Source organism: Cibotium barometz, chromosome 8 (genome assembly GCF_041138505.1).
Source record: "Cibotium barometz isolate CiBa-2024 chromosome 8, ASM4113850v1, whole genome shotgun sequence".
Taxonomy (NCBI): Eukaryota; Viridiplantae; Streptophyta; class Polypodiopsida; order Cyatheales; family Cibotiaceae; genus Cibotium; species Cibotium barometz.
The window spans coordinates 25,256,195-25,268,990 of NC_141053.1; the positions used below are offsets into that span (position 1 = coordinate 25,256,195).

The window sequence follows — 12,796 nt, forward strand, 5'->3', positions numbered from 1 at the left end:
AGAAGCTCACAGATGAGAGAAAAATAGTGAGTCTTTTGAAAATACAAAGAAAGGAGAATAAGCCATATGCCAAAATGGAGGGAAGGTGGAAAAGGGAATGAGCCATACCAAAATGGAGGGAAGGTGGAAAGTAAACGTTTGAAAAAATTTGGTGATTTGTCATTAATAGCGTTGTTTTCAGAGCCTGAAAAGAGAAGATTTCGTATCTTCCTGCTTGATTTTTTAAAATATAAAATGGAACAAGATGTCACTATTTTGGACCCAAACTTTAATGTTAGCCATCGTAAATGTCTAAATTAAGCGGTTTTAGTTGTTCGCCACTAAAATAGAACCGTTAAGAAGATATTTAGAGGAGACAAGAATGCCATACTTTTGTATACGTGTCAATTCACAATTGGACAATTTCTTAATCCTTAGATTAACAAACAGCCCTTTTCTATCCGTTTTTGGCTCTAATGATGGTGCCCAAAAGTACTCATGTGATCAGTATAGCACAATCAAAATCCCTTGTCTATAATTTGCCTCTTGGTTGGGCTTGGCTAGCACGGCTTGTGTTTGTTGGAATGTTAGATGCATTGACATGGCTTGATGCTGGAGGTTCCCACCTACAACATATCCAATCTAATCAGGAAAATGAATCGTTGAGAATTTTACAAAAAAAATTGAAGACTGCAAATTACAAGGTTCAAATACGCACAAAAAGAAGTCACAGTTGTTGGATGAACATCGATAAAAGCATCTCCCACAGTTCCTTTCTTTCTATGCGCTGTAAGCAAGGAGGAGCATACTTGCTGACAGTGGCACATCACTGAGCCTTTATGTACTAATGATTGCATCAAAGTTATATATACTATTAAAAATTTTCAAAGAGAAAAACATTTACTAAAAGCTATTCAAAGGTTGGGAGGGCTTGAAAAATCTTCCATGACTTTACCTGTTGGATTAGGTGCCGACCTTCGATCTTGATGAGAGGTCCCTTTTTGGTCAAGCTTAGAGCTGTTTTGCCCAATGTTAGCACCTCTATTTCCAACATGCCCTCCCCTTGCAAGACCATGCAAGCCTCATGTCATGCTACAATAAAGATTGTCAAAAGATCATACATGTTGATGAGGTCAATTTGTGAATGTGATGACTTGAGTGACCCTGTATCCCAGTTTCACATAGTCCAATCAGCTCCTTTAGGATGGAGTCACCACCTCTGACACAACCTGCATGCAAAACAGGAGTTAACAAACACAAGTCACACATCTAAAATGTTACAGGAGTTGAATAACACATACAGGGTTATTTTCCCAAAAACCTCTCTTCTAGGTGCAAATGATTCTTGAATGGTTTTGGTCTTATTATACAGCTAAACCTTCAATACACTACTTTTCAGTAGGTTTCTGGCCATCAAATTTTTTTAAAAGGATGTAACTTTATCAGCACATCTGTAAAGTTCTTTGTGTAATCCATTTTCCACCAATAACGTGGGACCAGATGTTGAATGGGTTTCATGGCATGTAGCATAATAATCTAGACATGTGGATATTGTCCTTATTACAGATTAATAAAGCCTCTAAACATGGAAGGCAGATCTGGGCACAAGGCAACTCCTTTGAGGCTTGGCAAGTAGAAGGGAATGGGTTGCCTGGCTTCCTCATTCCCCAAACCAGATTGGTTGGCTACAATTGTTGTAGCCCAACCAACGAGGTCGGTTGGCCAGCCCCCTCTGCTACTCATTCTCACTCTTATTCAACATAGCCCCCTTACTCTCAATGGGTCTTGCTCGTAGACCACCTATGAAAACCCTTGGATCCCTCCTCTTAAACCTGGGAGTTGAAGGCATGCTGACTTTGGTCAACAAGCCAGACTGCTCCTCCTTGTGGTACACACAAGGCATGATGTATTAAAGAAAAAACACAACAAAAGGACCCTAGTAGAGAGGGTTTTTAGGGTTTTTATCTTTAAATGATGAGTAGGATCATGTTGCAGCCGACTGAACCACTCTCATGCTACCATTTCTAGGAAACTCAGCATGATCTCCGTCTGCCTTTGTCCATGCCCATAGCCGTAATTTGATGCTTTGAACTCCTCTATTCCAAGAAATGGCGGCAACCGCCGGGACGAAGGAAATGTTTAGTTTTTTTAATGCCAAGTACTATTTTTAAAAAATGGAAAAAAAAACTAATGGATTCTCTAATTAGTTTTCCCGCTAAAAACGTGAAGGGATGCAAAGTTAGACTAGTGCTCAAGCGGTCTACTAGGAACAATGGGCCCTCCCGAGTGCTTGGTGGAGTACATATGCCATGTGTGGTGGGAATGTTAGCAATCGTAGAGGTGTGGATGTGCAAAGATTATACAAGTCAAAGAAAGTTGGATGCCCTTTCATGGATCATGATGATGAGAGTGAGAAAGTTTGCACAATGTTCATAAGGGACATGTTCCCGACCTAGGACTGATTTGTATCATTTGCCTATTCACCCACGCTCTCTGCTCTCTTCTCTAAGCTTCAAGGGGCATCCTCACACCACCATCCATGATAACATCCACAAAGAAATGGGGAGAGGGCATGCAACAATGCTTCCTCTATCTAAGATCCTACCCTCTCAATAGCTAACACTTATTTAAGCAAAATCCGGACCTAACTATTGTGTCAGTTCCATTGGATGTATGTATGCAGGGCAAGTATGTATGGACATATCTATCTACATGTATGAAAGGGCATATGCATGCATGTATGTATGACTTTGTATGTACTGGCATGTGCGTGCATGCATGCATATAGTATGTATGTTTGTCTATGTATTTATGTATGTGTGCACGCATGCATATCCGTATGTATGTATGTATGCATGCATGCTCTAAGAGCACACAACTGTAAACATTGGAAATAAGCGCTTGCTTCACCTAAAGAAGTATCTTACCTGTGCGAGAGTCTCGGAGACTGCCATGTGCCATGTACTCATAGACAAGCATTTGATCCCCTTCTGACCAAACTGAGACAAGATTCTTGTGATGTACACGCGAGAGTGGTGAGAGTTGCACGTTTCCCATGCGAACCTGTATTACCCTCAGATTTTGGGGCAGTTTTCCAAAATAAGAAATTGAATGAATCGCACTTGGATCTTAAGCCCATTTCTGCGTGTTCTCTTCCCTAGCCATGCATCACTATGCTAATACCAACAAAAAACAACCATTATTATCAAATCCTGATCATATCTAAGATACATATTAAAAACAAAGTTTACCTTGGGGCATGGTTTGCAGCCTTTTGGTGCAAGGAAAGATGCCACAGAAGGGTAAGGGACAGATCCCAAATAGGTAAACTTTAATTGATAACCATGGTTTGCAGCCTTTTGGTGCAAGGAAAGATGCCACAGAAGGGTAAGGGACAGATCCCAAATAGGTAAACTTTAATTGATAACCATGCTTATATGCTGCTCTTGCCTACTAAGAACAGAGAAGAACAATACTAAGGGGAGTGTTGTGCTATTCTCATGAACAAAACCACGAGCAAAGGCAATCGAAATCTCATGATTGATGGGCTCTCGGTGGTACACCTTATAATGCTAGAGACAACAAAACTCTGACCAAACACATCCCAAAAGTATGCATGTCCCATACCATGCACTCCAAGTCACCTAGATTCCTGATGCGACTAGCGCATGGGCTATCCAATCGCTGGTTGGGAGGCCCCTCTCCCAAAGTCTCAGTCTCACAGAGAAACTCAGCCTCAACCCAACTATCTATAACCCAATAACCTGGTTCACACTATGATTAACTGTTCGGCCTCAATGCTAGCCTTGTTATGACCAAACAATAAGGAGCCTTAAGCACATCAGGGTTCTTATTTATGAGCAAGCTCTGATAGATTCTATTTGGACCCTATGATTGGAAGCTCATTTGATCAACCAAATTATCGTGTAGATCCAATAACTACACTTGATGAGATTCATGGTGCAAATTTTGATGGTATGAAGAGCATTCTTTCAAGAAAATGCATTACTTGTAAAAATTGTGTAGATCCAATAACTACACTTTATATCTACTCAAATGGGTCTTCTCAATTTGGTGAGTCTAATTTGGTGAATGATGAGATTCATGGTGCAAATTTTGATGGTATGAAGAGTATTCTTTCAAGAAAATGCATTACTTATAAAACTTGTGCAAAGAAGGGATGTACCTGGCACAACTCTGTTGTATTAACCTGCATAAAAGGGGGGCATACCGGCCAACACAGAGATGCGCAGGAGAGGCCACGACAACGCTCTTTGGTGACACCCTTGCTTTGTGTCTTCTTATGCTTGGAGTTTTTGGCTACCTTGGCAGTGGCCGGGGACCCCACATATGAAGTAGTGGGACCCATTTTGCGAGAGCTCGATGGTGGTCTTCATCATTGTAGCTTGCCAAAGGGCCTCTTCCGTTGCATCAAGCAGAAGTACTCAGCCTTGTCGTCCGAATTTGAGAGGGCAGATCGCTTCCACGCCCAGAAATCCTTTGCAGAGAGCAGGCCCTACCACCACACCACAGCCACCCCTACCCTGCTCCAATCCGCGGCTGATGCCGTCAAGGATGCCATAGCAAGCTGTGCAAGTGATCTCTTCATGCACACAAAGAGGCACTCGATCTCCATAAGCCTTGCTAGCCATGACCCCATATTCATCAAGAATGCCCTTCAGTCCTTCTTCTGCTATGTCCTCTTCCATGGCTTCGAGGATTGATATAAGATGAGAGGACATACCTACATTTTCACATATGTTACATTGAGTTTTTTTGTGTGTGTGTGTGTGTGTGTGAGAGAGAGAGAGAGAGAGAGAGAGAGAGAGAGAGAGAAAGAGAGAGAGGAGAATTTAAATATTTCAATTTGTAATAATATTGATGCTTGAATATTAAGTATAAAAGTTTCAAAGTAACCATTTTTTTTAAAATAACCAATTTTTTTAAATAACCATTTACTCATTTGTGGTTCAATTCTCCACATAGTCAATCCATTCTCTATATAGGAAATTGTATTATCTAGATAATAGCCTATATTTCTTATTCATTCTCTATATAAGAAATTGAATTACCATGATATTGGCCCATATTGTGTATATAGTACATTGAATTACCTAGATATTGGCTCATACTCTCTATATAGAAAATTTAATTACCTAGATATTGGCCCATATTTCCTATAGAAGAAATTGAATTACCTAGATATAAGCCCATATTTCCTACATATAGAGGATTGAGTGAATGAGGAATACGATTGTCTAGATATATATAGGAAATTTTCATCAAAATAACAAGGAAATCTCTCAAAATTTCCTATATATGGTGAAGTTCACTATATAGGGAACCACCAAAAGTTCCTTGTGAAATAAACCACCAAAAGTTCCTTGTGAAATAATTGAGGTCAATTCATGAGTGCTCGAGTACTAATGTTCGAAAGAAACATTTCACAGACCTCGATTTCAGAGTAGAGCTGAAACAATTAGGCGAAGCTGAAAATGTTTCTGTAGCACTGATAGGGCCAAGAACGCCAATCTGGCATCGCACAGTGTAGACCGTGCGATGTGAAGTTGTGTGGTGAAGCGCATTTCCGATTCAATAATAGAGATACGAATCCATGAGAACGCTGCCACGACATCTAGAAAGGGTGATTGAATCGACGTAAGAGATGAAGGGTCGTGAAACTTTTTTGCTTTGCACATTTGATAAGCGGATACCTTTTGACAGATACAAGCGTGGGTGATTCTAATAAATTAAAAGCTGTGGCCACGATATCTATAAAAGGTGATTGAATCGGCTCAAGAGAAGGGTGATTGAACCGGGTGAAACAAGAGAAGATTGCCAAAGCCAGCTAGGAATCATGGCTCCCACCACCTCCTCCGCCTCCTCGACCACGAGCAGCAATATTGCGCGCAATGGCCAGTTGAAGGGTGTCAAAGCCATGCTGGATCACGGCGTTAGAGAGGTGCCAGCCTCTTACGTAAGGCCTGCCCACGAGCGTCCCTCCGCGGACGAGTATGCAGATCTCGAAGTCCCCGTAGTGGACCTTTCACACTACAAGACGCGGTGGGCGGATATCGTTGACCAGGTTGGTCGTGCATCGGAACAGTGGGGCTTCTTCCAGGTTCGCGTGGCAGTTCCTGAGATTATCCTTAATGGTTTTTCTGTCCACCATTATAAGTGTGTCATGCTGCTTATTATGGGCGCAGGTGATTAACCATGGCGTGGACACAGAGAAGATCATGAAGGCTATGAAGAAGTTCTACGAGCTGCCTATCGAAGAAAAGAACCAACTCCCGTTTGAGGATGCCCACGCGCCCGTGGCCTTTGCCACGGGCACGGGCGCTACCTGCGACTGGAAGGATGCTCTGGTTATCCGACGCCGTCCGGGTATTTGCAACGGCTTCCCCTTAACCCCCGAAGTGATCAGGTGTGGATGCGCATAGCCATTTTACGTATTCAACCCCAGCTATAAATTGGACGCCTCAATGATGTCCTAAGCCTTGCATCTCAATTAGCTTAATCTTAAGCAAGCCTTTAGTTAGGTGAGCTGTTACATTAATCCATCCTTCAATACTACTTCAAGTAGCGAACTCGCTTTCTTCCATATTTGGGCACTTAGTCACGTTGTATCTATGGTAGCCTAACCCAATCCGAGGGGGTGTGCAGGGAGGAGGTCCTGCAATATCAGGCGGAGACTGAGAGCCTAGCCAACCTTCTATACGAGGCCATATTTGAGAGCTTGGGACTTAGCAAAGAGCACGTGCGAAGTGGGGGAATGCCCGGGCTACAGCGGTACGTGTTGGTGTGCAACTTCTACCCACCTTGCCCGGACCCCGACCTGGTGTTCGGGCAAAGCGCTCACTCCGATATCAATAGTATCACCCTCCTCCTCCAGGACGAGGTGGGTGGTCTCCAGATAAAGAAGGAAGACAAATGGGTAGACGTTAAACCCATCCATAATGCCTTTGTCATCAACTTAGCAGACCAAGTTGAGGTGAGCAATAGGGTGACTTAATCTTTATTCGTATCATTTTAGCAAATGGTTTTTCTGTTTATCTACTGCTTAATGTGTTACTCCGGTGTAGATCTTGACCAATGCCAAGTACAAAAGCGTGGAGCATAGAGCCGTAGTTAACAGGGATAGGCCAAGAATCTCCCTAGCTGCTTTCTTTGGTCCTCGCGAGGAAGCCAAAGTTGCCCCCATTCCTGCATTGTGCACTAAGGAAAATCCACCCTTCTTCAGAGAAGTTGCATTTGGGGAATATATCATGAACTACTATACAAAAGGTCTACCTCTCTACAAAGCAACCTTGAACTATGCAGCCCAACAATATAATGAAAGCATCTTACTCAAGTAGTTCTTAGGACAAGCCATTGTCCATTGTTAATTGCTTTATCTTTTATACTCATCTCGAGATGATGCACTATATTTGTACTATATTTGTACCCTCTAGCTGCGAAGCTGCGACGATGACGCTTTTGTGCTTGTTGCATTTGATAAATCAAATTCCCATGTGGTAACTCTTGGATACCTTTGAGAGAAACAAGCGTGGGTGATTATAATAATGATTTTTGGGCCTCAATGTGTTTTCTACACCTTTTTTTGTTTACTAATCAATTGTCAATCATAAACTTTTTATGTGCCTATTTATTCTTTGAGAAATTATCTATACATAGTGAATAATTCGATACGATTGGAAACCTCCTCAAAAGTTTATTCTTCTCCCTTCTTTGGTTTCTCTCATGAGTCATGCTTGTGCCTCACCTATGCATGCCCCCTCCCCCCGGTCCCTACTTCCTCTGACAACATGCATACACTCGTGCGTGTGTGTGTGTGTGTAAGTATGTATGTTTATATGCCTTACTCAAGAAGTTCTTAGGAGAAGCGATTAACCATTATTAATTTATTTACCTCTTGTACTCCTGACCGAGATGATGTATTATTGTGCCCTCTAATTGGTACAATGACACTTTTGCGCTTTACAGCATTTGATAAGTGAAAATCCCATGTGGTAACTCATGGATATCTTTTGAGAGAAACAAGCGTGGGTGATCATAATAATGATTTTTATGCATTTATACTTTTTTTTGTTTACTAATCAATTGTCACAACAATCATAATCTTTTTACATGCATAAGCTTTATACACGAGACTTATGCATGAGGATTTATTCACAAGTCTCATGCATGTGGCTTATTCATAAGCCTCATCCATAAACCTTATGTACAAGCCTCATGCATAAGTCTCATGCATGAGGTTTATGCATAGGGGTAATGCATAAGCTTTATGCACTAGCCTCATGCATGAGGCTCATGCATATAGTCACCTCTTGAGAGAAGCATGGCTATCCATAGAGGGGAGAGAAAATAACAAACCCTAATCTTAAAAACCTAAAACTTACAAACCCTATAACATGTAAAAGCATAAGAGAGGAAACATAAAAGAGAGAGATCCCTTGCCTTATGAGGCTTGTATGAGTGGATAACCTACAAAATCAAACCAAATAAAGAAAAAAAAGTATTAGTTATCATAATCTTAATCCTAATAGAAAGCATATACAAAACCCTAATCTTAATAGAAATATTAATGAAAGCTTTTGCATCACATACAAAACTTATTGAATTGTTTTTTTCCCCTTCTTATTGAAGCTTAACCCTAACCCTAGCTTTTACATGAAACCTTAATAGAAGGCTTTCATGGAGAGCCATCAAAGCTCTCTATTAAGGTTTGTATGTACAAGCTCTCTCTCTCTCTCTATCTTTCTGTCTCTGTGTCTCTCTCTCTCTCTCGCTCTCTCAAGGTTCTCCATGATCTGTGTAAGCCAAGCTCTCTCTCTCTCTCTCTCTCTCTCTCTCTCTCTCTCTCTCTCTCTCTCTGTGATGTTGCTCAAACAGTCTCACCCTCTCCCTATGGGGAGAAAAAATTACATAAAGCACCCTGTACACCTTCTTGATGAACCTCAGGTAATTGATCTAACCAAAGCACCATTATTCGCTAAAAAGCATGTGAAACTTTACAGTTAGCATACTGGTTGTTATTTACACTGTGGTTGTTTATGGTTTATTCTAGCTAGAACATGCTATACTGTATATGCTAGTTCAAATCTTCAATATGTTGATCACCTTACAGAGTGTGTTATTTATCATATTAGTAATGCTAATTAGTATACAAGCCATACCTGGAGGCATACTGTAAATGCTAGTTAGCAGACTGTGTATGCTAGTTAGCATACTCTATGTGCTAATTAGCACACTCTACATGCTAGAACATGCTATACTCTATATGCTAGTTCAAATCTTCAATATGTTGATCACCTTACAAAGTGCATTATTTATCATATTAGTAATGCTAATTAGTATACAAGCCATACCTGGAGGCACACTGTAAATGCTAGTTAGCAGACTGTGTATGCTAGTTAGCATACTCTATGTGCTAATTAGCACACTCTACATGCTAGCTAGTATACAAGCCATACCTGGAGGCACACTGTAAATGCTAGTTAGCAGACTGTGTATGCTAGTTAGCATACTCTATGTGCTGATTAGCACACTCTACATCCTAGTTAGCATGTAAATGCTAACTAGCATGTAAATGCTAGTAAGCATGCTGTGAGTGCTAGTTCGCATATGGTAGGTGCTGATTAGCATACTGTAAGTACTAGTTAGCATACTCTAAGTGCTAGTTAGCATATTCTAAGTGCTAGTTAGCATAATGTAGGTGCATCTTAGCATACTGTAAGTGCTAGTTAGCATATGATTAGTGATAGTTAGCACTCTGTATGTGCTTATATTAGCATACTGTGAGTGTGCTAATTAGCATACTTTAAGTGCTGGTTAGCATACTGTAAGTGCTACTTAGAATACTGTAAGTGCTACTTAGCATACTGAATGTGCTAGTTAGCATAATGAATGTGCTTGTTAGCATACTGTTTGTGCTAGTTTAGCACTGTTTGTGCTAGTTAGCACTGTTTGTGCTAGTTAGCACACTGAATGTACCAATTAGCTAACTGAATGTGCTACTTAGCATACTGAATGTACTAATTAGCCTATTGAATGTGTTAGTTAGCATACTGTCAGTGCTAGTTAGCATTGTGCAAGTGTTAGTTACAAGGATTTCATTGACGTAAACGAGAACATGTGAACATGTTAATAACATATGTTAATAACACAAAAAATCTTGTGATCACATGTTATATTCACAAAGCTTTCACAAGGGCCTAAAAAAATTATCTTTGTCGGGCATAAAAAATCTTCTTAGGTGGCCACTGACCTGCTATTATGTGAAGATGGTAACATGAGAACATGTGAATAGCTTATTCCCATGTGTAGCCAAGCTTTTAAGGGGTTCCCAAATGGCAAGTGACCTGTTATTTTGTGAACGGTAACATGAGAACATGTGAATAACTTGTTCACATGTGTTATTATCACAAAAAATCTTGTGATCACGTGAATATTAAATCCCTGGTGGTTAGTTAGCATACTGTGAGTGCTAGTAAACATACTGCACATGCATGGAAGCATACTGTAAGTGCTAGTTACATACAGTATGCTTCCGTGTATGGCCTGTATACTAATTAGCATAAGTAGCATACTGCACATGCATGGAAGCATACTGTAAGTGCTAGTTACATACAGTATGCTTCCGTGTATGGCCTGTATACTAATTAGCATAACTAGCATAATAACCGCCTTCTAACTCTCATAATTGCAAGTTGAGCTCTTCTATAGATTCAAAGAAAAGCATCCAGATTGCAAAATAGGTATGAGAATGTTTGAGATGATGAAGCCATTTTTTGTACGGTGGCTGAAAGATAGATACACATGCTGCTGCGAATATCATGTGCAGATGTCCTTTTTAAAGGACACACTTAACCATATGCAGTCTCAGTCATTCGAGTTGCATGGAGCCCAATGCAGATGTACATGCAGCGTTTGCATCAGAGGTGATGAAACTAGCAGAGGTTGCATGGCTTTAGGTCAAACTTTCAAAGGTGTCACACATCTATGGGAGTCAGTTCTCTGCCCGAAGCAGATAGATGCTGGTTACCACAATAGTGAGTGTTTGATGGGCGAATGTAAGAAATGTGGTGTGAAAAAGCTAGAAACATGCTGCTTAGAGACACAAAGCCCAGGTAAGAATATCTTTGTAAAATTGTTTGCATATGTGGAGGCAACAGATAAGCACGGAGACAAAAAAAAGAGAAAAGATCTTGTGACTAAAGAAATGCAGTGCGCACAATAGTTCAAGGATTGTATTCTTAGATTTCCTGACGATGTGGTTGTGTCGGTTGTAGACTTTGCAGAAAACTATGCATTCAAGGAGCAAAATGAGATTCAATCCATGCATTGGCACTCAAGTCAAGTAACTATTTTTGTGCACATAACATACTACCCGGAGGGAAGGGGAAGTAGTCAAGAAAATCCACTTCTTCATATCAGATGACAAAGTGCAAGACACATTGTTTGTCCAACATTGTTTTATGCTCCATTGTGGCTGGTTACAGAGAGAAGGTGTCACTCCAAAACATCACTGGGTCTGGTCAGATGGTACTGCCTCACAGTTTAAGGCTGCTAGGCCTTTCTATTTTGTTGCAAGGTATGTTGGACTAACAGGAATGGAGATGAGCTAGTTCTTCTTTGGATCAGGACATGGCAAGGGAGAGCATGACGGTGCAGGCGCATTTGTTAAAAGATCGTTGACACATGAACAGCTGAAGCCTAATGGGGCCACTTTAAAGTGTGCTGCAGATGTGGTTGCCTATTGCCAAGCCAACCTATCAAAGGGAGCAGCTGCATCATATCCTCTAAAAGAAAGGGAATGTGCCCGTGTGTTTTGGGAGATCAAAGTAGGTGATGTAAATAGGGAGGTTAAATGGAATTGTGCCACGGTTGAGAAGTCTCGCACCTTGCATGCTTTTCGCGGTCACAACCGGCAGGATGCAACTGCCATTGCCACAAGACCATTGGCATGCTTTTGTGATGCATGCATGAACCATAGTTGGAATCGCTGCACTAACAAATCTCATGTGCAGCCTTGGGATTATCACATTCTGATGCCATTGTCTGATGAAGTTAAGGATAAAGAAGACACTCCGACTGATGATGCCCTTGAAGGACAGATCATTGGATATGAAAAATTCGTGTATGAAGGCCACCATGATGCATTAAGTAGTGCTTTGTGTGTTAGTGACACTTTTGCAGTGAATCCGGATGCTACAACCAATGATGAGAATGTAGACTTTTACTTGGTAAAGTGCATTGCAGTAAAAGAAAAGGCAAAACAGGGTTACATTGATGAGTGGAACAATGTAATTGACAAAGGCTCTTATGTCGTGCAAGGATTGTATTACAAGCAAGTGGATGCATACACCTTCAAACTAGACAACAATCAACCTGTTGTTCACATACTTTCAAATCTTGTACGTTGTATCAAGATACCCATGAAACACATGCAAAAGAGAAGGCAAATGTACACAATCACCCCCGAAGATTATGAAGCAATCTATAACAGCATGCCATTCGGTTTTTGACATGAGCGTCATGGTCTTTTATTGTATTTTGTATCTTGTGTATGCTTACTACTACCACAGTATATGCTAATTGTGTACTAACAAGCTTCTACAAAGTGTGTGCTAGCTAGCATAAAGCGTATGCTAACTAGCATACAGTGTATCCTAACTAGCATATAAAGTATGCTAACTAGTATATAGTATAGGCTAACTAGCATATATTGTATGCTAACTCGCACAGTATATGTTAACTGTATACTAACTACCTAATTTATATTGTGTGCTTACTAGCATATATCATATGCTAA

The 12,796-nt window shown here is 40.7% G+C and overlaps 2 protein-coding genes and 1 long non-coding RNA gene across 3 annotated transcripts; 2 read left to right on the forward strand and 1 right to left on the reverse strand.

Moving 5' to 3' along the window:
* Positions 1 to 469: 469 nt before the first annotated feature.
* LOC147636078 (uncharacterized) lies at positions 470 to 1,204 on the reverse strand. Its single transcript, XR_015266389.1, has 3 exons — positions 935 to 1,204; positions 698 to 759; positions 470 to 605 (listed from the first exon to the last, which is right to left on the reverse strand). It is a non-coding gene; the product is annotated as an uncharacterized LOC147636078 (long non-coding RNA).
* Positions 1,205 to 5,672: 4,468 nt separating this feature from the next.
* Positions 5,673 to 7,562, forward strand: LOC147636079 (fe(II)/2-oxoglutarate-dependent dioxygenase 4-like). The gene is made up of 4 exons (XM_086801517.1): positions 5,673 to 6,100; positions 6,186 to 6,406; positions 6,646 to 6,973; positions 7,065 to 7,562. The coding sequence occupies exons 1-4, from the start codon at positions 5,837 to 5,839 to the stop codon at positions 7,335 to 7,337; spliced, it is 1,086 nt and encodes a 361-aa protein (XP_086657643.1). The 5' UTR covers positions 5,673 to 5,836; the 3' UTR covers positions 7,338 to 7,562.
* A 4,404-nt stretch (positions 7,563 to 11,966) lies between these two features.
* Positions 11,967 to 12,509, forward strand: LOC147636080 (uncharacterized). Its single transcript, XM_086801087.1, has one exon. It carries the CDS (start codon positions 11,967 to 11,969, stop codon positions 12,507 to 12,509), a length of 543 nt encoding a protein of 180 aa, XP_086657213.1.
* The last annotated feature ends 287 nt before the right edge of the window (positions 12,510 to 12,796 follow it).